Below are 26229 nucleotides of genomic sequence, written 5' to 3' on the forward strand. Positions count from 1 at the left end.
TTGTGTCCACAAGTTTTGGTAGAGATGATGCAAAAAAAAAAAAAGAATTGTAAAAAGAATATGAAATGCAATACTCAATCAGTGAGAGCTGTTTAATATTCAGTCCTGAGGGTTCTCCTTGATGAGATGATTTGAGAGATCCTGTTTTGCTCTTTTTTCCAATCTGCTCTTCGTTTTGCTGTGAAATCAGAGTGTGTGTGTGTGAGTCTGAGCGAGCTGTGGACTCTCAGCACCACTGAGCTCCTCTTTATATACATCTCTGCAACCCACTCACTTCTTACTTTGGGCTTCCCTCCACACACACAGCTCCTCTCCCCTCCTACATACTCTGTGACGACACATTTCCGCAGCTTCCATACCAGTGCACCGGAATGATCTCCCAGAAACTGTTGGCATGGGGACCGGACGATCATGTTTGGAAGGGAAGAGGCAGAACGTGAAAAAGCAACACATTTGTATGGACTGTGAAAATCATGAAGAGTAGTAAAGCCGCTCAAGGCAGTTCTACTGTATGAGCTGACTGATGTATAACATATTACAGAGAAGAGTTAGTGCACTTCGAAAGGTAATGTTTAATGTGTGATGGCATCTGACAGAGATGCCACTTACTGTAAGGAGATTTACAGACATTATACACTTTTTACATGCGATACCCGACTCCAAGCCCATTTATATTTCATCTAATTAAAGCCCAATGAGAATATGAAACTAAAACTGTTTTCTTATCAGGCCTTTCCATGAATTCAGTATGAAATAGGCTAAAATCAGTTCCCTCCATGGTCTAAATTGTGCAGCCACTTGATACAAAACGCAAGTGACAAGGTGAAGCCGAGCATAAGAAGTAAAAACAGATGACTGGAATAAAACCAGATGACAGAAGTTATTTGAATTGATATTTATTAATGGCTGGAAGGACAAATGCATTGTAGTTTTCCAGGGGTTCTGGTGTGCTCTGCTTTCAGCCCAAACAAAATGCATCCCAGGTATTAGGAATATGCTTTAATACCTAATGCATTTACCCTTGAGAAAAGCACTTAGAACTGAAGTTGGTCCCCTGCTTCTGCACCTATAGAGTTATTAAGAGTGAAATGCGAAGTAAAAGCTGATATCTGAGCAAATCAGCGAACACATTACTGTATGAGCAAACTCAACATGCATGTCGTTTTCAAAAGGGAAAGTCAAAGAAATGTAGCAGAGTTTACACCAGGCTAATGTCTCAACTTCTGGTTTGGTTTAACATTTTTAGTAAATCCAACAATACAGGAGAACGGATCGAGAATAATGTAGCACACTTACAGTCACACACAAACAAACAAACCAACCAACCAACCATACCGGGATCAGGTGTATTTTTTGAGAGAATTTGAAGAATATCAGTATATAAAGTCGTGCCAAACAATAACCGCTGTCGAAAAGAATGAATTTGAAAATCAACTTAACTTTGTAAACAAAACACCCATTTTCATATTCCACCATCAGTTTTCCCTCTGTGCTGGTTATTCATCTACAGAGCCTCCTCCATCATTTTTTACAGATGAAATGTGGTTTGGTTTGAAATTAAACATGCGGTCCCTTCACCAACATTATTGAGAAAATATTTAAAAAAGCAAACAAAAGATCTTTAATGGTTTTGAGTTGGTGCTTAAGAAGAAGTGTGTATATCTGATTGCTTTGAAATTGATATTAAATGGAAAGGTGAGAAAGAATGAGGAAATAAGCTATTAATGTCACAAACCCCCCCCATTTCTTTAAATTTTAATAAAGAAAATTGCGTAGTGTTAACAGTAAGGAAGAACCATATCCACTGCTGTGATACAGTAGTCAACATTGCTAGAAGCTGGTCCACATACTCACAGGAGGCCCAAACATACACCCACATATACAAATCATCTGTATCCTTCCCTCATCATCTAGGCTCCATTTTCGATCAGACAGATGGATAGTTTTGGGAATCGTTTTTAGTTTTCCACACTGGTATTCCATTCAGTAGAGCTGATCACTCGATGAAGAACACCACGTTTGTTTTTTTTCCCACACAACTGTTTGGATAGAATACTTGTTAACGGCAAATGTGGCCAGATGCCGCCTCGCATCATCTATGACTGGGAGTATCAGAGGGAGGGAAACGGATGCCCAAAACTGTCACATTTTCTCTTCTAGCTCCGTGATGATGGTAGTCGGACGCGTCGTTAAAACAGCTGGTCCCCTCTGTCTGCTGCCGCCGCCCCCAGCCACAGCCGATCCATCTAACCCTGCTTCTGCTTCTTAAGGTAACGAGCGCGCTGGGACAAACCCATGCCCATCACGTGGCTGTTGAGGATCTTGGCCGGGAGCAGAGCTGAAGTCACCCAGCCCTACGGAGGGAAATTACATGGTCAGCTGCTGGCATTTACAAATAACAGATTAGCATTCATTATTCATTTCCAACCCACAGGAGCAACAACTGTGGCAAGCAAAGGAAAAGTCAGACAATTGGGCTGTTTTAATGCCTATGCACTTAGAGCCAATTTGGCACAAGTCTCTGCTGTAGCTGCCCAGACAATGGCAGTTGAAACAGTTGACTTTGTTCTAAAGAAACCCCCTCACTGTCTTTAATCCTCTCTTTAAGTAGGTAGACGTTTATGAAGCATCGTAAATGGTTCTTTCATAGACTTATATTTAACTACTTACCAATACAGATTTCCTCTTAATTGAATTGTTTTCATTTCTACCATTAAATCCAAGGTGGATCTAATAATGGATAATGCATTTGAATTATGGACACGGTTGAGTATGGTCATTAACTGTGGCAAGAGACACTCAAACAAACTCTGCTTGTTGATCTGAAGATCGTTGGGTCACACCTGTCTAGTTGAAAATGATAAATGTGTTCAACTTCATCACCTCATATAATGTTTATGCTACCTGCAAACCAACTTTGTTTGAACTTTTGTTTGAAATGAACACAGCGGAAATGTTTATGATCACATGATTGAATTTGAGCTTGTATTCGTATTGGAAGGGTGACTCTTCATAAGCATTATTCACTTCCTTAGCCATTCGTTTTTTTATTACTATTATTATTATTGGTCTTTTGTCATGACATCGTAATTGTGCAAACAAAAATATACAGACAAACGAATCACAGCAAAGATGACAGAACATCTATTTGTTGCTGGAGAATATGTAGAAGGTTTCAGATTGCAGGTTTACAGCAGTCTAAATTACATACTGCTGAATTGTGGATTATTACTGGGAGATGGGGAGAGCTGTACTGCACAGTCAAAGTGACGGGGATTATCAGATAATCAGAGCAGATGCTACTTGTCTGCAGCTTGTGGTTTAGTGAAATGTATGGGCAGATGACAGGAAAAATCTGTGCTGAGTGTACGTTATCTGCAAACGGATGACTGTTGACTGCACAGGATCAACAAAGGCTTGTTTGTGCTGAATGATTTATTGACTACCTGTATACTGTAAACGGATGGTGTTGCCATTTATATGTAGATCAATAAACATGATCATGGGAAAATCTGAACTAAACTTTGTGGTTCCGTCTCATCTGCGGTGCCCGTGTCTCTACAGAGTAATTACCGTGGTAGGACGCAGACAATACTGCAAGGTAGTGGAGCATCCCACACAGAGGATGTTTACCTTCTAATAGATGCTTTAGCGACTGTTGACAACAACATTAATTCAGTGAATGGAGATGTGGTGAAAGGAAGCAGGTAGGAAGCTCTTTTGTCTTAAGTGAAATTGCAGCCTGATGAGGTTTTCCGTCCTGTTGCCATAACAGAACTTGACTATTACTCTATTATTATTGCAACAGAGAAACCAGTTGTGTTAGAATGGTATCACTCTTATGTGTTCCCCTACCTCCTACGGTCATTCAGATTGTCAAATACTCAAGGTCTATTTCAATTGGTCGTGCTGATTATATAAATGGACGCCAATGTGCCGAGGGAAAACATTGTTAGCAATGGCTAGTTCCAGCCGGGCATTGAATTAAAAGCCTTAACAGGTGGAGAGAGAATGAAGTTTTGAATTGTACAAAAGGAACTGTGGTAATGGTTATACAATTCCTTGCTCTTCAGCAGCCTGAAATGTGTTTCACCTAGTTTTTGGATCCTTTCAAAACTAATTTCAGCTTGAAGTTTGGTTCATGGGTAAATATTTGGCAAATCATTTCGGATGTAGGGCGGCTTTTTGTGAAAATTAAAATGAAGCCCAAAGAGGAGACTTGAAAAACACATGAGATGTACAGTATTTGACTTTCTGTTCTTTGCTCCTAGCATTACATACCCAGACTTACCATAATGGCATGGGGCAGGTAGCCATTGGTCTGGGTCTGTAGCCCCACAGTGTTGAGCTCAGCTGAAACGTAGCGCTCTGGACTGGGCTTGTCCAGCGTAGCCCGCCGAATTTTACTCAGCTTGGTTGCAACAAAAAACGGCAGAACACTCTGAGGGGGGGGGGGAGAAAACACATAAATACACCTGCAGGCCTGCACGATAAATCGTTAAAAATCGCGATCTCGATTCACCCCTGTTCGCGATTTAATAAAAGTAGTAAAAATAAAACATGTTTTAATTATGTAAATACATGTTCAAGGAGTTCGGATAGAGCCTGTATCAGAGACATATTTAGTTCAATGTGTTATATGTCACCATTTCTGGTAGCCTACTGTACTTAAATAGCCAGTATGTACTTTATTTTCTTTATTCATTGAAGCCTCTATGTTTACAGGCTTGTGGGGATGCCCAATGTGCTATAGGTGCCAAAAAAAAAAAAATCTATGTTTGGTACTGCCAATTTGTTTTGTCATGGTTCATGTGTGCAATAAATATTACACTTCGTGAGAAAAAAAATCTTGGCAGATAATCGTGATATCAATTCTAATCTAAAAAACTGTATCGTGCAGGACTATACACGTGTCTAGTTTTGTAGCTTGGTGAAGTATCAACACAGTGTTGAGACAACAATGCTTTTTCTTAAAGCTATAGTGCGTAGTTTCTGTCGCCCCAATGAGGAATTCCAAGTAATCTTATCATCTTATCATCTACATGACAAGTCTTCCGTAATCGAGCACGCGCCCCACCCCACACAGTTGCTAGTAGCCAAGGAGGACATGGCGGATTAAAAAACACAGAAGAGGTAATTATCTTCACTTGAGTTTCTGCACACGAAAGTCACCGGACGACACAATCTTGTGTACATAGCCCTACTGAGAAATACAGAGAGTGTTGTGTGGAGCCGATAGCTTTGTATCAACTCATTCGGCAATGGCTTGAATGTAACGGACGTTCAGCAATATAAAAAAAAAGTTACGCACTAAAGCTTTAAGCCTTAAGGATTTTCCTTCAAATTGCATTTCTAACTAACTATCGTCATGATATATAGCAGAAGAACTAAGGTTGGTCCATTTACCTGGATGATGATGCCTTTGCTCTTGTATTCAGCTTGCAGTCCTCGTGAAAAGAAGTCCACAAATGCCTTTGTAAGATAATGATAGGTCATTAATGCTACAATTCCAGATAAAGAAAGATTGAACCAAACATAAAAAAAAAACAAAAAAAACATGGGATTTCAATTATCAAAATAATAAGAACATGACAAAATCTGGAGTCCAAAAACTAGCAAAGGGGAAATATGTGCACCAAGAGTTCAGTACAATGTTAATGGTAGGTGTAATGAACCGTGATGATCGTTAAATTGAGCATTAAACTAAAGATTTACCCTGGATGGATTTTAGATGCACTTTTCAACCTGCATTGCAGGCACTGGGATTTAGTAGATAAACATGACCCAGTATTTAGACACTGGCAAATTAATCAGCTCAAAGTGTGAACAGCAGGCTGTTTTTAAGCTACCAAACACACATGAGACAGTTATAAAACATTATGACGCCATATGCTGCTATAAACATTTTTAATTGGTACACTACCTCGGGACCCGAGCTAGTCACCGACTTATTTATATTCAACAATTAAAACGGCAAATATGAAAAAGGACAATCCCTCACTTTACCCCTGCACCCAAATAAATGCTGAACTAACATCTATCGTCATCAGGAGATACTTTTTTTCATCAAGGTGTGATGGTGGATTAGACAGAGCAAGCCATGACATGAGAACAACCATTGATTTCTCCTCATGGGCCACAGTATATGCAATATACTGTATATATGTAATAAGTTTATGATGCTGCGATGCATCTATTGATAACACGTCAGCTAACACTTGTAGAAAAGGTCATAAACCATGTATTGCAAATTACCTTGGAGGCAGAGTAGACAGTAAGGAGAGGAACAGGGTACATCCCACTGGCAGATGAGATGTTGAGGATGGCCCCCTTCTGCCTGGAAACAGGAATATAACCAAATGCTCTTTTACACTTTAAAAAGAAACACAAAGTATGAGAGAAAGCGGGGAGCATGCTACAAACCCTTCAGCCTGACATCAATACCAGAATGATAAGACAACATGGTACTATGTGTGCTTGCAAGCTTAAGCTAAACCGCTCTTGTTGTACATCAAAGAAGAGCTGGTAGAGACTGTAACATCAATTCCTAAATGTTTACAATCTGATGATAGTTTTGCTCCAGCGTGTGGTGCTTTGAACGATGTTTAATCTAAACTAGAGGTGGATGATATTTTGAGAAAAAAAAGAAAAAAAAGTTCAAATTCAAATGATTTCAACTTTGACCTCGTTGCCACCAACCTTTTAGGGCGCAACCAAAGCCAGAAGCAATGATAACGTACACCTGCACTTTGCCCCTGTGCCCCTATTTTACCTCGGATTATGTGTAGGCAGCTTCAGACTTCATTTCCCTCAGCTGCAGACTTTTACTGTAGATGTATATGTTCTATCACATAACAATAACCAACATTACAGATGGCATAGTACGTATCATGAAAGAGATTATAGTTTCCCAAAAGCAGTAATCCTGTTCATTAAAACTCTCCTATTGTAGAGAGGTATTGCAAAAGCAAACAATTTAAAAGTTAAATATAACATGACATTTTCATGCACACATATTTTAGTGTAGATCCGTTAGTTCAATATGTGATTGAAACGCAACCGTGATTGCATATAAGCGTTGGCTGTCTTAAGATTTATTCACAAAAGTAGGTTTAAAATCAATGTCATAATATATATAATCAAATTATGGTAAATGTAGACGATAAGTGAAAATCGATGTTCAGCGTAATTAAAGGAATAGTTGATAATTTTAGGAAATCTGCTTATGTGCTTACTCCAGGAAATTATTGAAGTTGTCCGGCACATAACCCCCCCCAAAAAAAGTGTTATTACACTTCAATTTTTGTACTGATGAAAGAAACGAGATATAACGTGTTGATTGGACCTGTTGATTAGGCCAGTCTAGCAGTTTCCCCGTATCCAGTCTGTCTGCTAAGCTAAGCTCCAGCTTCATTGATTCAGACAACACAAAAAAAAAGGAAAACATGATCTGATATGATATATGTATCACGGTACCATTTCCATTAAAAGCCCTAAGTGCTGCTTAATGCATTTGTGCTGGTGTCTGAATGTTACTAAAGAGTCACAGACATCAGTAATGTATTAGTCATACAAACTTACCTCTCCACCATACGAGGTAAAACAAGACGCGTCATCTAGAAAAACAATGGTAACGGAGAGAGGGGGAGGGAGAGAGAGAGAGAGAGAGAGAGAGAGAGAGAGAGAGAGAGAGAAGGGGACACGTGTGAGAAAGCACTGGACTGACAAAATAAAGTCTATTATGTGTGTGGGTTGTGGACAAGTGTGTGGAGGTGTGCATCCACATTTGTAAACGTGTGTGTGTGGGTTGTGTGTGGAGAGGTGGTCAGGGAAGGTAGACAAAAAGAGAAAAAGGAAATGATAATGATAGCAGAGGGAGCAGTTCAAAGAAATATTGAATGACATAAATTAAGTGTAAAGAGAGTAGGTGGACTTTAGCTGTTGCTCTGGGAATTGCCGAACATGGAGAAGAGGGAGGGAAGTGACTTATTATGCTTTATGTCATTGTGAGTGCGTGCGTGCGTGCGTGCGTGCGTGGGCGTCTTTATTGGTCTGTGGGACTACCTGACAGTGGATTTCAATATCCAAAGAGTCCATGTTGTGCATATTTAATAGAGATCTCTAAGTTGACTATATAAGAGTATTTGAGACCATTTTCACACCCCTTAAAAGGGATAGTTCAGATATTTTGAAGTGGGGTTGTATAAGGTACTTATCCGTAGTCAGTGTATTACTACCTACAGTAGATGGCGGTCGGCACACCCCCAGTTTGGAGAAGCAGGCAGCAGTACCGACACAGAACCTAAGCAATGTACTGCTGTTGACTGTGTAGCACGGGTAGCAGCAGAACGCATTTTAGCCACCTAAAGAAACTCAATACATCGGTTTAACTATATGCTATATTCTGAATATTTTTACTGATTTACCTTGCTGTCAGACAGCCCTTTCGACGAGGGTTAGTTTGGAATTGTACACTTTTTTTAGGCGGCTAAAATGTATTTGCTGCCTTCCACAGCAGTACCTTGCTTTGCTTCTGTGTCGAGCACCTTTTCAAGGAAAAATTGGGTAAAAACCTGACGTGGCGCATAGACACAAGGCTGTAATCACTGCCAAAAGGTGCCTCTAGAAAATATCAACTTGAAGTGGAAATACTTATGCAATTATAAGGTTTGATTTGTTTCCCCTTTTACATTAAAAGATGCAATACGTAATACTGACAGCTAGTGTTTAAAATAGTTACTGCAGTACAAATTCAAAATACTGGAGAGAGTCGTCTCCCCCACCCCCTCCTCCCGAGACTCAAAGTTCATGGAGGTGGCCAGGCTGAGATCGCAGCATCCACAACAATGTTGCAAGACCCTTGTCTCGCATAGCCAGACATTACTTCACAGCACAGCGGAGTAGCTAACGTTAGATGCTAGCTATATTGACATTCATAAAAGCCCGCGCTCATGCGGAGCCCTGTACCCAACGGACAGACGCACTTCCTAGGCTTAGAATTATGGTAGGAACCGCTGAAAATAACACTACCTTGCCGTCCTCTCCACCCGACTGAACACACTTTATTGGCTTAGAATTACGGCAACAATCGCTAAACGCACTGCAAACTCACGGTCCTCTCTTCCTGATTTAGAGCCCCCTCTCTTGGCTTAAAATAACTCACCGTTGTCGGCTACGGCCGCTAAACAGCCATGGCCCGCTTGCATGGTCCTCCGGTAACGTTAGCAGTTAGCAGGGTTAGCATGGCGGCGTTAGCCAGGACCAGTCGGGATCACTTTACTGGCTACGGCCGCTGCACAGGCTATACGTTGTAAACAGCCATGGCCCGCTTGCCTGGTCCTCCGGTAATGTTAGCATGGCGGCGTTAGCCAGGACCAGTCGGGATCACTTTACTGGCCGTGTCTCAATTTGTTTTTGCGAGTAACCAACTTGGGTACTCTAGCTATAGTCAGGTCCATAAATATTGGGACATCGACACAATTCTAATCTTTTTGGCTCTATACACCACCACAATGGAGTTGAAATGAAACAAACAAGATGTGCTTTAACTGCAGACTTTCAGCTTTAATTTGAGGGTATTTACATCCAAATCAGGTGAACGGTGTAGGAATTACAACAGTTTGTATATGTGCCTCCCATTTCTAAGGGACCAAAAGTAATGGGACAGATTAACAATCATAAATCAAACTTTCACTTTTTAATACTTGGTTGCAAATCCTTTGCATTCAATTACAGCCTGAAGTCTGGAACGCATAGACATCACCAGACGCTGGGTTTCATCCCTGGTGATGCTCTGCCAGGCTTCTACTGCAACTGTCTTCAGTTCCTGCTTGTTCTTGGGGCATTTTCCCTTCAGTTTTGTCTTCAGCAAGTGAAATGCATGCTCAATCGGATTCAGGTCAGGTGATTGACTTGGCCATTGCATAACATTCCACTTCTTTCCCTTAAAAAACTCTTTGGTTGCTTTCGCAGTATGCTTCGGGTTATTGTCCATCTGCACTGTGAAGCGCCGTCCAATGAGTTCTGAAGCATTTGGCTGAATATGAGCAGATAATATTGCCCGAAACACTTCAGAATTCATCCTGCTGCTTTTGTCAGCAGTCACATCATCAATAAATACAAGAGAACCAGTTCCATTGGCAGCCATACATGCCCACGCCATGACACTACCACCACCATACTTCACTGATGAGGTGGTATGCTTTGGATCATGAGCAGTTCCTTTCATTCTCCATACCCTTCTCTTCCCATCACTCTGGTACAAGTTGATCTTTGTCTCATCTGCCCATAGGATGTTGTTCCAGAAATGTGAAGGCTTAATTTAGATGTTGTTTGGCAAACTCTAATCTGGCCTTCCTGTTTTTGAGGCTCACCAATGGTTTACATCTTGTAGTGAACCCTCTGTATTCACTCTGGTGAAGTCTTCTCTTGATTGTTGACTTTGACACACATACACCTACCTCCTGGAGAGTGTTCTTGATCTGGCCAACTGGGAAAATATTCTTCGGTCATCCACCACAGTTGTTTTCCGTGGTCTTCCGGGTCTTTTGGTGTTGCTGAGCTCACTGGTGCGTTCTTTCTTTTTAAGAATGTTCCAAACAGTTGATTTGGCCACACCTAATGTTTTTGCTATCTCTCTGATGGGTTTGTTTAGATTTTTCAGCCTAATGATGGCTTGCTTCACTGATAGTGACAGCTCTTTGGATCTCATATTGAGAGTTGACAGCAACAGATTCCAAATGCAAATAGCACACTTGAAATGAACTCTGGACCTTTTATCTGCTCCTTGTAAATGGGATAATGAGGGAATAACACACCTGGCCATGGAACAGCTGAGCAGCCAATTGTCCCATTACTTTTGGTCCCTTAGAAAGTGGGAGGCACATATACAAACTGTTGTGATTCCTACACCGTTCACCCGATTTGGATGTAAATACCCTCAAATTAAAGCTGAAAGTCTGCAGTTAAAGCACATCTTGTTTGTTTCATTTCAACTCCATTGTGGTGGTGTATAGAGCCAAAAAGATTAGAATTGTGTCGATGTCCCAATATTTATGGACCTGACTGTATATAATTCAATGTGAGTACACAAATGTTGAAATGACATAAAATGCCCATCCCTTGTAGCTGTGATAAATTAGCCTAAAGCTAATGCTTACTTGTTCAGGAGGAAATTAGCCAACTCGGCATCCTTTTAAGCTCTAAGCTGTCTCCATCTTTCAAATACATCTCCAATATTTATCCAGGGTTTGTTATGTCTCTGGTCATGCAACATGTCAGGGTTTTTTAGGTCGGGTAGAATTTATTCCGTTCCTTTGTTTGCTGCTTTCATGGCTGTACTAACGTTACAGCTGTAGCTCACTGGGTTTATGTTTTTACAGGTAACGTTATATCTGGCAACCCGGCCTGGCTGTCAAACTGGGCAGATGATAACAACACACAGGCCAAAACACAGAAATTCTATCACGGAACGGAAATTTCAAAAGAAGAAAATACTGGCATTAGCATCGTTGTCAGAAAAGATAGTATTTGAACTTAGCATGTTTCATTAATATCTGATGACGCATTGGGGTCATTTTTGGATTTATTACAGTAAATATATTACATATTGGACCTTGAAAAGGTCCTTTTTAGTTGAATCAAAAAGCCTCAATTACCTATCAACGTTTGAAAATAAAACACTCACCTGGCACACTGATGTTATGTTAATGTTGACCATGGTGTCGATGAACTGAAACAAGAAGCATTACAGGAGCATTACTACAACTTGGGTAAGGTATTTGTATTAATCAATGAAGTTTTGCTGCTACAACCTTATTTGGTCTGGTATGACCAGTAGCTTATGGTGGCTAATGTTAGCAAATTTTGGGTAGAGATTGCTGTGTAATTCTTATGACTCTCCTCTACTTATGCTACTATTACACTCCCTTTTACATGCCCACTTTTGGCCGCAGTGGCCACCTTTTAGCAAAAATAACACAGGCTCGCTTTAGGTAAGCAAAATAGTAGAATTACAATAGGTTATCAATAACAAATTTATTACAGTAGTACAGTATTTGATCAGGTCTTAGTCAGCTGGTCATATTTGTGCAGTTTTATTTGGTCTAAAGCGCAGTTCTATCTGCACATGAGGGACCTTTTATCTATAAACTGTAAGGCAGAAAACTGATCAGAGAGCAAACTGTCCACACAGCTAACTGGAAAGGATCCAGTTCGTAGTGGAGCTAGATGAATAAAACTTACATTTACATTACATGTCATTTAGCTGACGCTTTTATCCAAAGCAACTTGGACTTGGACAATTGCTATATATGTCGGAGGTCGCACGCCTCTGGAGCAACTTTGGGTTAAGCGTCTTGCTCAGGAACACATTGGTTGACATATCGCAGTGGGAATTGAACCCAGATCTCCCACACCAAAGGCATGTGTCATATCCACTGCACCATCACCACCCATATTGCTTTCATTCTTATTAAATGTTTTCCAAACATGTTATCCTTCATATTCCTGTAAAACATAATCATTTATACACTCATGGGAAACAGAATGTTAATAAACCTTCAACTTACAGTGTCGAGATTGGGGACGTTGAGGAAGAATTCCGGGTAAGAATAGGATATTCCAACATTGTTCACTGTTAACAAGAGATTAATAATAGCACTGTCACATCGAAAATACTACCTCATGTTAAACTGATGGATGAAAAGAAGATAACATTTCTGTAATGTGGGTTTCAGAGTGTTATTCTACTTTCCAATCTTAAGAGGGCAGCAAAGGGCTGAAGGAGCCAGGATAAATTAACCTTTATGATTACATGAAAGACTTGCTTTAACATTTTACAGCATTACTGATGTCTGTAGGTCTTGATTGAATTTCCCATCTGATATGACCAACTAATTCAATTTCACGAAAAGTGAGGTGGCACAAGAACCTGCTGCAGTCTTACCCAATACTCCAATCTCCAGTCCTGCAAGTCCATCTTCAATCTTAGAGTAGATATCTACAGCGCTAAAGTCAGCTGCAATCGTTTTGGTCTCCACACCACATTTGCTCGCTGAGGGCACAAAACATTTTAATCTCGCATATGTATATGAGAAGTGATGAAAGATACCAGAAATCTGTGCAAACTTGTGTGAAGCATTTATGAATGACCATATTGAGAAATAGTCACTTGGAAAGGGAAGACCAGAGCAGAGGAAAAAATAATTAAACCCTGAAATAATCCTCCTTCATCAATGAGGATATCCCTCCCTTAAGAGAAAGCTTTCATCTAAATGGACAGATTCACTTTCAGCTCCAGCAGGAGGCTTAACTGCCTCATAGCCAAAAGCATGCGAGTCCTGCTGAATCTCCAATCAATAAAAAGGATCACTTGTAAAAGAAACACGCAATTCAAAGCAATATCATTTAGTCTTATTCATTTAGCCCTACTGGACGATCACCCAGTGCAATATGGATGCAAGATTTCAGCTTCAGGATAAAAAGAGGCTGAATAGCAGCATGGATCATTAAGAATGAGCTCCGGTCTAGAAGCTGTCATACTTAACACGTGAACTACATTAGCCGTGAGCCTTTGGACCACAGGTACTGTTGATTTCCCTTGACGGTAAGACGTGGCATTAGTTTGACTGATGGATTGAGTCATATTGCGCTACATACTGTATTTCACCGTGACTTACAAAAATCGTCACGTTGCATTTATTATTTAATGTCTGGCAACATTTTTGTCCGCATTTACGCTGCATGTTTAAACAAATAAAATAAGCATTCACACAACTCACCGATCGCCTTGGATACGTCATCCAGCTTCTCCTGAGAGCGGCTGATCAGCACAATGGCAAAGCCTCTGCGGGCAAGCTGCAAACACAAAACGCGTCAACAACGGCGACATGGATGTATGCACTTCACGCATGTACTTGTACTATTTTAGGAGTCAGTTTTAGAGATGATAGAGTGGCATTAAACAAAAGTGTGATTTTATGGTTTATTAAATCATTCATAAAAGGTGTGCTTGAAAATAGTTATTTTTTCCTCGGTAATCCAAGTTCTGTAAATTTGTAGTACATTTGAGCCTGTAATTTCTGTTTCAGACAAGTTTTTAGTCTAAGGGCGTTTTCACACCTGTAGTTCGTTTGTTTTGGTCCGAATCGGTTGGTGAGTTAGTAAACTCGGAGCAATTTGCCCTCGGTCGGTTTGGTTTGGTTTGGTTTGACACCTGGAAAAATCCAAGCGTACCAAAATGCGTCATTACAAAATCAGGCAAGAACGTCCAGCCCTCTTTTTGGTTGGATATGTCTGGGGGCGGGAGAAAGAAAGTAAATACAGGAAGAAGGTCCTGTGTTCTGGTCTAGTGGTCAAACCAGCTCATTTCATTAAAATTATCAGACAGTTTCGCAAGAAACATTACTACATCTGCTCTGGTCACCGAGACTTCGCTCTGCTCTGCTCTGCTGGCGTCTGTCTCCAATTTTAGCGGCAGTTGGTTCGACCACGGACATACGAGTGACGGACAGGAAGCTTGACTACAGTCTATTTCTGTGATAGAAACACTGAAAGCTGCTACAGTTTGCTGCACTGCTGCATCGCAGATTGCTAAACACACCTGACTACAGGAGAAATTAGCTCAGACTTGCGGAGTACATATGGTTGGTCCGGTTCGAGTACGGATCACGTTCTCACCACAAACGAACCGCTCCAGAGTTCGATTGAAAGCGTACCGAGACCACCTCTTCAAGCAGGTCTCGGTACGCTCGTTTGGTCCGCTTTTGGTGCGCACCAGAGTTCGATTGCCGCGTTCTCACCTGCCCAAATGAACCGCACCAAAACAAACAAACAAACAAACTCTAGTTCAATTCAACCAAACTAAAGGCTGTCGGTGTAAAAACGCCATAAAGCTTTAGGCTTCTGCCTGTAAACTGTGCTTCGCAAGTTTGTGCATTCAGATCCATGCCTTTCAGCGTAGGCATTTTTTTTAAAATCACACGTAAGCATCGGACTGCGCGAGCACGTTTGACAGGTTTCCTGCGTGGTCTCCGGCAAGGAACTGAGGGTGGATCTTCTGCTTCTGACTAGGCCTGCACGATTCGGGGACAAATATGAATCACGATATTTTAGCTTAGAATTGATATCACGATTCTCTGCCACGATTTTTTTCTCACGAAGTGTAATGTTTATTGCACACATGAACCATGACAAAACAAAACAAATTGGCAGTACCAAACAGATTTTTTAAATTAAATGAGAATCAAAGTCATAAAAAAAATATATATATATATTTTTTTTTAAATCGAAGTTATTTAAAAATTTAATCGTGAACAGGTTGAATCGAGATCGCGATTTTATAACAATTAATCGTGCAGGCCTACTTCTGACCAATCTTTGGAAACAGTATAAACACCGTTGGCTAGCTAGACAACCCTGTCAATCGCCTACCGGTCAGTTCCTGCTAGCTCACCCGGCGTCCGACATGTTACTCAGGCAAACTGAATAATGGCGGATTCTTCCAGGCCTCGGCAACCGCCGGTAAGTCAGGAAAATACATAACCTGGTAAAACTTATTGAAAGTAACCAATTAGAGAGTTTTTTCAAGTGAGGGTATCCTGGTTAGGTAGCTAGCCAGCTAACTTACTTTACCTCGCATTTCTAAATGGCTTCTTTGAAATTAAATGAGATTAATCTTGAAGGCATGGATCTGAATACACAAACTTGTGAAGCAGTTTATAGTAGTCTAAATAGTCAGACTCAAGTAAAAAAAACCTGCAAGCAAGGACCTGAATATACAAACGTTCAAAACAGAAATTACAGGAACAAATCAAGTGTACACGTTTACAGAACTACTATTACAGCAACACAACAGCGACTGAAATTACAATAAAAAACCTAAAACGTTCAAGTTTACAAAATCAACATTACAGGCACAAAAGTCTGCTTTAAAGCACACCTTTAAGAATTTTTTATAATAAACTTGTATGTGTTTGGCATAGATAAAAAGAAATTCCGACCAACTCCCTCTTGTTTCACTGTGGCTCACTGTTTACATTAGGAGTCTGAAAGAGTCCGGGGAATCTTACCTCCTCCGCATAAGCTTTCCCAATCCCATCTGTGGCTCCTGTCACAACTAAAAAGGGAAAAGAGGGACGGATCGAGAGTGAATAAGCAGAACAAAGTGTATATTGTTCTAAGTCAAATATGAAAACGCAAACTTTAATAAAAAGGCAAGAAACGTATATCTCGATGTTTACTGGAAAATGCACGGTACAAGAACAAGGTATAGATTATTTTCATGAACATTAAAACTGTGGCTCGATTGGCTGATCCATTTAAACTGAGAAAAGGAAGTTACACTGAAGTTTTTTTTTTTGTCATTTTATACTCCTACACTACATTTATGCACAACTCATAACATAACTAACCTAATCGGGATGGATCCATACCACAGGATGAAAAAATAATATAGACATAAATTAGATGAAAAAAGGACCACAGCAAAACAATATACTGAATATACAGAGGTCATTAAACACTAATGACAATACTGTGCATTTGTCACTGAAAAAAGTCCTCTGGTGCATGGCCTAAAGTATGTGGACACCCAAACATTACAACCATGTTTAATTGTTGGACATCTTATTCCAGGACCAAACCATTGATCTGCTGCTATAACAGCCTCGATCCTTCCAGCAAGAGTAGACTCATAAAAAGAGATTAAACAGCTTTAACGCTGCAAAAAACAGTGCAGAAAAACTATGCAATGCTAGCCATCATATTTGAAGAGACATAGAGCGCCACCCCTAGGAACTTTAGCGCCACAGAAATCCGATGAAGATGTCAGCGGTACGGAGTGTTTGACTGATCCCTGAAAAGTGCAGTGCAAAAACACCAATGATGGCCGAGCACAAAAAGCTTTAGAAAAAGAAAATGAATTGACTTCCAATGGTAAAGGGCTGAATTTCAGCGTAGAAAGATGTACTGGAGGACGAGGTACACTAGGAGAGCAGCCAGGGTGAATAAGGAGGACAAAGAAACGGAGAAGGAGAGAGGGAGAGGGGAAGTTAGGCCCTCTCTGTCATCGGTGGCAGTCGAGCGAACGGATGCCCTGGAACTGCCTGCCACAAACAGCAGCAGCAGCCTATTTTTAGCATTTCCCATCTTTCAGAAGGAACTATTCATCACACCTCTGGCTAAATATAACAAAAAGTGGATGGGAGAGGGATGGAGAGTCAGGGCATTACAATATGTCCCTGTGTAACCTGTAAGTCCTGGCTTAAAGAGCATCTTATCCTTGTGTAAACGTACGTATCGTTGTTTTCTTATGTTTATAGGTGTAATTTGTGTGTATTTATTATTCTGTTTTAAAAGGGATGTTATTTTGTTCCTTTTTTGCACCGTGGCTTAGACCAACTTGTGAGAGTACAGTGCACTTAAGATATAATATTGGCGGTTTAGGTCAACCCACATCAGTCTGGCTGGGTGAACTGAGCAGCGCTAGCAGGGCTTTTAGACTCTTAGGCTCTTTAAATACTACATGCAACAACAAAAAAACAAAAAAAGTAGTCTACAAAAGATTAGAACACTATTGGAAGAAAAAAAAAAAAAAAGGTTCCATCGTTGTTTGGCATTATTTTGGTCGTTTGTGGTCTGCTGTCAGGCTCAGTAAAATATATGGACTTTTATACTTTTAGTTGTATACTAAAGCGTCATCCATTGTGTTTTCATTTGCTGGGACTGGTAATTAAAGAATATGAAATGCATTTATGGAGGCCAGATTAAGCATGTGACTGACATTGGCACTGTGGGGGGAAAAAAATGCATCCCCCATAGGAAACGCTATCACAAAGACACTGTTTACATTACAAAGTATACGAATGTGTGCTTTGATATATTTGATTGGCCGATGCAGTTTCTTGCTGAATGATGTTGCATTGTTTGTGTTGCAAGAAAAGTTAAGCCAAGCTAAACCTTTTATTTGCTGGAGGACGACCCTCTGTATTTTTGTGTGTGTTTTTTAATGCAGTGGAGACCAATAATTAGTTGTTGTTGTTTTTGTCTCACTTGTTATATTACTTAAATTAGTGATGCACCGATCCAACTTTATTCGCTCCCAACACCTCAACTAAGACTCCAGCAGATTGTAATAATTTACCTGTTGAAATAAGATCAATTCCACTACTTGGTTTGTTTAAACATGCCCTGTCTGCTCACTTTAAGATGAACTGCCACTGTTATTAATGACGCAGTCAATCCTCATGCCTACTGTTTATACCTAATGTTTATATTTGACTGTAGTTAGTAATCCACTCACACTCTGTTTACTCGTTACTTATTATTAGTGGTTGTAATGTAGTGATGAATGTTTGCATGTTTATTTATTTATTGTTTTGCTTTTTGTATACGTTGTCGTATTGCTAATTGTATTTTTTATTTATATTTTATTTTCTGTCACTCCTCTGTTATGTAATGATTGGGTTATATGTTGGGACCCCCTCGAAAACGAAATGATACATCTCAAGGGGTTTATCCTAATAATCAAATTTGAATATATATAACTCAGGGTATCGTCCAATACAGAGTACCAATCTAAAACCAGTCCTCTCTTTCTCCCAAAAAATGTAACAACTGTATTCCTCACTGCATGCATTTTGATATTTTGTATGGGAGGTAAGATGAGGCCAGGGATGGCTGTGGCACACCAATTAAATTAATTAACTCAATGTGAACTGGTCTCATCATGTCCAACACCTGATCCGCTTATTAAGGTCAGTATCAGCATTGGTACTGATCTGGCATATCAGCTTAGTGCATCCCTAATTAATTTTATATATATATATATATATATATATATATATATATATATATATATATATATATATATATATATATATATATATATATATATATATATATATCAGCCTGAATGAATGTTGCTTTCTTCATGACACGTTTGTGCTGTTGCCGCAAAGTCTACAAATATCCCTGCAAGAAGTTTATTTTAGGCAAATATTTTGTTCTTTTGACAATACTATTCATTCCTTCTCTTACTCATCTGTCTAACTACCCATTGCTGTACCTATATCCCCTTTGTGTGATCTTCCTAAGTACAGATGATGCCAAGCATCCTCTAGGGCTGCAGCAGAGCCAAACAGAAGGGAGTGGGGAAGAAAAGAGGAGAGAAAATGACTAACACAAACATGGGGGATCCTGGGGGCAACTAAAAATAGCACAGAGAAGAGGAGCAGAGAGTCTGCAGGCACATGGATGAGGAAAACATAGGCTGGGTTATTTTTAGTTGTTTTAAGAATGAACTGTTTTGCATTCGGAACAGAAACGAGCACTTTTATAGGCGAGTGCATGTTCCCTTCAGTCAAATGAAACAAGGTCTATTTTAGGAACTGCTGTCTTCTGCAAAGACTGGCTAGGTCTTCTGGTGATATGGCTACTAAGTGTCACCATGTGGGCGTTTGGTTTGATAGCCAGCATCATTTTATTGTTGAAAATACCTGAAGGACTGGGAATAATTGACCTTTCTACATCTTCTGCACCTAAAATATAAGTCAAATACGTTCTAGAGGAAAATAGTTTATTCTATTCATATGTATTCTATTAATAACTGCAATCTATGCGTGGGCATTTGTAGAACATACATTTATAAAAAGGTGTTGGTCTGTTAGCAAAACTGTACTGGCAAGATTAGCCCATATGGGTTAGCCAAACCTATGTCGTCATTGGAACATTGACGTACATGAGAAGCTAAAGCTCAGAAGCCGTCACATAACGCAGAGCCACACTGTAGACCGATACAGGACCTTAACAAAATGTAAAGTAATGCTCAGGCTCTTATTGCCACGGTTCTCCACACACTTTGGGGTGACGTTTCTAGAACCTTTTTAGAAAGGGATCTAAAGCAAAGTTCTAACAGTGATTGCTCAAGCAAACGTGAGCCGAAACATTTAGTCAATTAATGGATTAGTCGACTGACGGAAAACTAATCGGCAACTATTTCGATTATTCGTTTCAATCGAATGCCAAAGATTCTCCAGTACCAACTTTGAAAACGTGAGAATTTGTTGCATCGCTCCTCTGTTTTATATATCACCAGAAAACTAAATATCTTTGGCATTTGGATTGTTGTTCAGACAAAACGGGACATTTGAAGATCACGGCGCCCCGGAAGGGTCACGGCAAGATTCTTTCAGGGGACCACTTTTGCGTTCCCTCCCAATACTTTTCTTCTTCTATTCCTTCTGAGCCACGTGTCTTATTTCCACCCAGCTGCCCAGTGCAACGGATCAGCTCGCTGAATTTTACTTTCAGCTGGGAATGCTGATATACTGCTCGATGGGCACATTCATATCCGTTCTATAACCAACAGGCCTTTTTCATAAATGAATGAAAAGATTAGATGAGGCGATGAACCACCACTATTATTAGAGAACCTGAAGCGCCCCTCTGTTTTACGGAGCTTTATAGAGGCTCCGCTCATTTTTTTGCTAACAAGTCGTAGCTTGTATCCATTTCATTTCTATGGTTGTATCAAATTAGACAAAAGCTAATATGTTCTTTATCAGACAGCAAACAAACATGTAAAAAATAAAAATAATAGACTACCATATCTGCAACGACGACGACTAACAAAACGAAACTCTGGGAACGTGTACATGTTGGATGAGCAACAACGCCCAAGCCCCGATAAGATAGATGGATGCTATTTTATGTCACCAACAGACTTGTATTCATTAAGTGATCCAGTTTATAGTTTACGGTACTACTTAAATAGAGGAACCTAGAACCAAACACTGACAAGTTTTGCGTTTGTATGTACAGTTTGTATTTCTAATGCAAATGTTAGAAGATTTAAAATGGATTGTAAATTTACATCGGACAGCATGCGGACATATGTCATTATACAAGCACTGACATGATTGTGAGGAATAAACAGTTAGCTGTAACGTTCATTACATTGTCTTACGAACGTCAAAAATGTAAGCACCGTCTCAGATAGCAAGACACTATTTCATTAGGATACTGCTACAATGGTTCCGTTACCCTGCCACAGGCTCTCTCTCCCTCACTCTCTCACAAACACACGAGACAGTGAGATGTGGGCACCAGTGAACCTGAAACCCGAGGATCCTGAGTCTCATTTATGAATGGCTAGTCCTGTTACATAATCAGGCCGTCCTCTCAATCAAGTCCATTTAACTGAGACAAAGTTTGTGAATGAAAGCGGAAGCCGGCGAGGCCAGTGCGCTCCTTTGCCTCAGTGGATATTCTGAATCATTTCGCATGTGTAATCTAAAAATGAAAACCCGGCCCGTCTGATGCGTTTCCATTTTTACATGACTGACATGATTATGAGGAATAAACAGGTAGCTGTAACTTTCATTACATTGTCTTATGAACTTAAAAAATGTAAGGACTGTCTCACATAGAAAGACACTATTTCATTAGGATACCGCTACAGTGGTTCTGTTATCCTGCCACAGGCTCTCTCTCTCTCCAGACAGTGAAATGTGGGCACTAGGGGTGTAAGAAAAAAAATAAAAATAAAATCGATACACTTGAGTATCGCGATATTTTATTTTGCAATACTGTATTGATTTTCAAAAAAACGCAATATTGTTTTTTTTCTTTAGTTTACGTGCAAAAATATTCATGGTAAGACAGTGGTTCACGTTTATGTTGTGTTTAAACCCCCTACCGCTAGATGGCTATGCTGAGATGCACCACTAATGTCCTCGCCTAACAGTGCCTGACTTTTTGCTAGAAGCTAACAATGTAGCTATGTCCGAACCCCATATAAGAACGGCTCCGCTCTGTGCTGAAGTGTGGAATCATTTTGGTTTCCAGAGTAAAGAGGGCACTACCGATAGACAGGAACCATGCAGTTTGTAAACTGTGTCTGGCAAAAATCAAGTCCTCGGGTGATACCACGAATTTGAAGGCACATTTAGTAAGACACCATTCAGACACTCGGTTAAGCGAACAGCAAGCTAAACGAGTCGACCCCTCACAACTGACCTTTGCTCAAGTTCAAACGCACAAATTACCACCGTGTACTGCAGACGAGAGCGATGTATGACAGCCACACCGGAGAGAACTTCGCTGCCCGACTGAAAGAGGCCGTTGCTGAGTTGCGACTGGACACAAAAGATCCCGTCTTAGTTAGAGATGTTCCGATACTGCCTAAAACGCTGGTATCGGGAAGTACTGGAGTTAATGCACCAATCCGATACCACGTAATGAAGTCCTAAAGAAAATCTACGTTAAAAGTAGTTTATTTATGTTCTTTTTCCGTTATAACTGACTGTCAAACTGCAGAATAACAGAAAGTTCTGGGGCGTTCATTGTTCATGTTTCACAAAGAGTTTAACCTGAGCCAGACCGACAACAAAGATAGAAATCATATCACATCCATACAGGGATGGTAGTATACAGCTGTTAAAACATAAAATATATGACACACTGGTATCGCAAGTTCAGGTATCGGAATCGGTAAGCAAAAAAATGGTATCGGACCATCTCTAGTCTTAGTTACAGATAACGCCGCTAATATGCATGCGGCGACTGAACTTTCCGGCATGAGCCACATACGGTGCTTTGCACACGGTCTTAACCTCGCCTCACAGAAAGCGCTGAAAGTGCCATCAGTGGATCGACTACTCGGCAGGGTCAGACACGTCACCGCATTTTTCCAGACGCGGCACCATAGCTAGCCACCAGCTTAAACAAAAGCAGGACCTGCTCAAGCTACCAAAGCACAGACTAAATCACAGACGTTGTTACAAGGTGGAACAGCTCGTATGATTTGGTGGACAGATTTTTAGAGCAGCAGCCAGCCATCTGTGCAGCACTCCTTTCAACAGAGGTCCGCAAGAGTAAGAAGGATATTCACACTGACTGATGCTGACATCACATGTGCTGAAGCAGTGCTCAAGGCACTCAATCCCATGAAGGATGCTACCTTAGTGATGTCAGAGAAGAGCACGCCTACTGTTTCCATCATTGCACCACTTTATGCAAAGCTACACAATGCAACAGCAAAATCTGCACATTACACTGCAACAGCTGAGGTTAACCGTTTTAGGGAAGAACCCCCTTTGCCACTTCCAGAGAATCCTCTCAGTTGGTGGAAGGTCCATGAGCACGGGTACCCTCAGCTATCCAAAGTAGCGAAGTGCTTTCTTTGCGTTCCCGGTACAAGTGTCTCTTCGGAGAGAGTTTTCTCCTCTGCGGGAGATATTGATACTGCACAGAGACGTGTCTTAAAGCCTGAGCCTGCTGACCAGCTGGTTTTCCTCCACAAAAACCTTAAGATTAAATAAGCTGATTGATTTAATAATTAGTGTTACATTCCTCAATGTTTTTTTTGCAACACAAAGTGTTAGGCTATGTGTTGGATGTACCCTGTGTATGAATAATAGTGCAAGCTTAATGACATAGCCAAATGTCCTTTTTTTCCAGATTGTACCTAATGTGTTATGCATTAGCCTAGATGTCACAGTCAGGGACTATGTATTTTCTATAAACTGACAGTTTACGTTTGTTCCTCAATGTTTCCTTTAGGAATTGTGTTTTTGCAACACAAAATGTGTTATGTGTTGGATGTACACTGTGTAGGAATAGTGCAAGCATTTTTTTTTTTATTTTTCTTTATTGACAGACAGATGTCTTCTTTTTTTAGATTGCACATAATGTGTTATGTATTGTGACAGGGGCTATATATTATCTTTTATTATGGCCTACTTGAGCAAACAAAAATGGGCTCACTAAGAACCTGTGAACCACAATGTTCTGTGTACTGAATTGTTTACCTAAAGTAAACTTCTTTGACTTTTATGCAGATCGTGTCTTTTTTTTTTAAATATTAGTTTTTCTAAACTTATACTTTAAAAAAAATCCCAATATATCACCTTACGCACACAGTGTCGAAATATATTGCAATATATTGAATCGTGACCCATGTATCGTGACACGTATCGTATCGCCAGATTCTTGCCAATACACAGCCCTAGTGGGCACCAGTGAACTTGAATCCCGAGGATCCTGAGTCTCATTCATGAATGGCTAGTCCTGTTACACAATCAGGCCGCCCTCAAGTCAATCAAGTCCACTTCACTGAGACAAAGTTTGTGAATGAAAGCGGCAGCTGGCGAGGCTAACGGGCTCTTTTGCCTCAGTGGATATTCTGAATCATTGTGCATGTGTAATCTAAAAATAAAAACCTGGCCGTCTGATGCGTTTCCATTTTTAGCTGCACACGACAAGATCAAAAGGCAACTTGAGTTTGCGTCCTCAAAACATTTGGGTTTCTATGGCAGCCCGATGCGACTGTGACTGCAGGGGTTGAAAAAGACTGCTCAGATTTGTAGTTGTGCATCTTGACTCTGATTAAAATGACGAAATACTGAGTGTCCAGGTTAAAAGATAACACTATTAACAAGTGTTTTGTTCTTCATCTTGTCATTTCCACTGACAATGAAGGATGCAATGTAATATAACTGTATCTGAAAAAAAAACACACTATTACTACTTCTTTCCAAACAAGTGTATGACTATATTCCACCAACCACCTCTGGTGTAACACTTTGTTTGTATTATGATGTGAACCTTGAACACCAACATTACATTAAAACAAGCAGTCTGGTCAAACTTCAGGGTTCAGTCAGTGAGCAAGGCTGGACAGATGAACAGTATTCAGTCTGAATTGATAATCCCCCTAGAGCCATAATCCCATGACAGGATTTACTACAGTTCACACCAGATGACAAAAGGCTGATCAACCCCTGCCCATCCTTTATTTCTTGTGAAAAGTACAACGGAGACTGACACTGCAGTCTGCTGTTGCTGGGACAAAGAGGCCATAGTGTGTAATGAATAGCCAATGTGCTAAAGCAATATCAGACAACTGGAGACTTCACAAAGAACGTCAGGGTAAATACATTATGTAAGCTGTGACGCAGTGCAACAGCACAGTAGTGTAAAGGTTGTTCATGTCACGTTGAAGGATGCAAACATGACTTCGATAAAGAAAATGTGTCTGCTTGTAATATGCAGGGCTTTAAATTAACTTGTTTGAGCACCAGCCAACATGGCTAGTAGAATTTTTAAGTTGACCAGCCAATCAGATTTTCCACTAGCCACATGTTTACGTTACTTTCAACTAATCTGGTTTGTGTCGCGCCGTTCCGTTCGTCATGGGAAATGTAGGATTAGGACTACAAACAGTGTTGCTGGATAAAGATAACGTTCCCAAACTAAAACACACACAAAACCGCCCAAATTTCGGACTTGTCGCATCGTTTCTGCAGCTCGCCTATTCAAACAGACGCGGAGTTAGCTTCCTTATCGTCACAGGCCAAACTGGCTAGTAGCTTTAAAATGTTACCTGCCAAAGTTAATTTTTACCCGCATTTGGCAGGTTGGCTGGTGTCAATTTAAAGCCCTGGTAATATGCATTCAGTGGCCACTATATTAGGTACACCTGTACAATCTAATGCAATCTGTTACGAATAGACTACTGGTATACGTGCAGTTTAGTGTCCCAAATTCCCCATACAATGTCCTTAATTATGAACCTACTAAACCACCTGTTTAACAGGTGTTATGGTTATGGCAACATGTCTCAAAATAAGACCCTCATCATTTGGTACACTCAGTTTTTGGAAAATAGCTTGGGACACTAAACTGCACGTATACCCTAGACTACTAATCAAAATACATATGACGAGGAAGAAAAACAACTTTTGGCAATTTAATTTAAGGATCTTTTTTTTTTTTTTTCTTCCATTTGTTTGCAAATGGCACGTTATCACGTGAATGACACAAACCATCTTAACATGAGGCAGTTAACGTCACTGCCCCCCCCCCCCATAGTCTCTCACCTGCCCATTTTCCCAGTTTGGTGGGTGACACGAGCCGTCCGTTGCCCAGCACCCACACCCTGATCCCGGAGAGCAGCCGGCACACGGAGCACACAGACAGCCAGGCCGCGGTCACAGCACCGAGCCACAACAGCGGCGTCTCCACGGCCCGTAACACTGCTTCTCCGCTGGTCAACATACCTGTACCCCACACACACCTCTGTCTGTCTGTATTATATGATGATATAAACGCCTGGAATTGTAATATCTGTAGTCATGTAATAAGAAGTGCTCTAAGCGCAAATGCGTGCGTCAAAAGAAAGGAGTCTCTGTTGCTTCCGCGTTAGACGCTTCCGCATCAGCGCTTGGT

General features: G+C 40.5%; 1 protein-coding gene across 2 annotated transcripts; it reads right to left on the reverse strand.

Annotated features, from left to right (window-relative positions):
- Positions 1-880: 880 nt before the first annotated feature.
- On the reverse strand, positions 881-26229 carry hsd17b12b (hydroxysteroid (17-beta) dehydrogenase 12b). 2 transcript variants are annotated; one of them, XM_078264715.1, is made up of 11 exons: positions 25881-26229; positions 16071-16117; positions 13782-13857; positions 12947-13054; positions 12570-12634; positions 11687-11731; positions 7582-7616; positions 6256-6337; positions 5407-5472; positions 4282-4441; positions 881-2354 (listed from the first exon to the last, which is right to left on the reverse strand). In XM_078264715.1, the coding sequence occupies exons 1-11, from the start codon at positions 26056-26058 to the stop codon at positions 2266-2268; spliced, it is 951 nt and encodes a 316-aa protein (XP_078120841.1). In that variant the 5' UTR covers positions 26059-26229; the 3' UTR covers positions 881-2265. The 2 variants fall into 2 exon arrangements, with proteins under 2 accessions (XP_078120841.1, XP_078120755.1); XM_078264629.1 differs by having other exon boundaries at positions 4292-4441; positions 25881-26228.

Source organism: Sander vitreus, chromosome 1 (genome assembly GCF_031162955.1).
Source record: "Sander vitreus isolate 19-12246 chromosome 1, sanVit1, whole genome shotgun sequence".
NCBI lineage: Eukaryota > Metazoa > Chordata > Actinopteri > Perciformes > Percidae > Sander > Sander vitreus.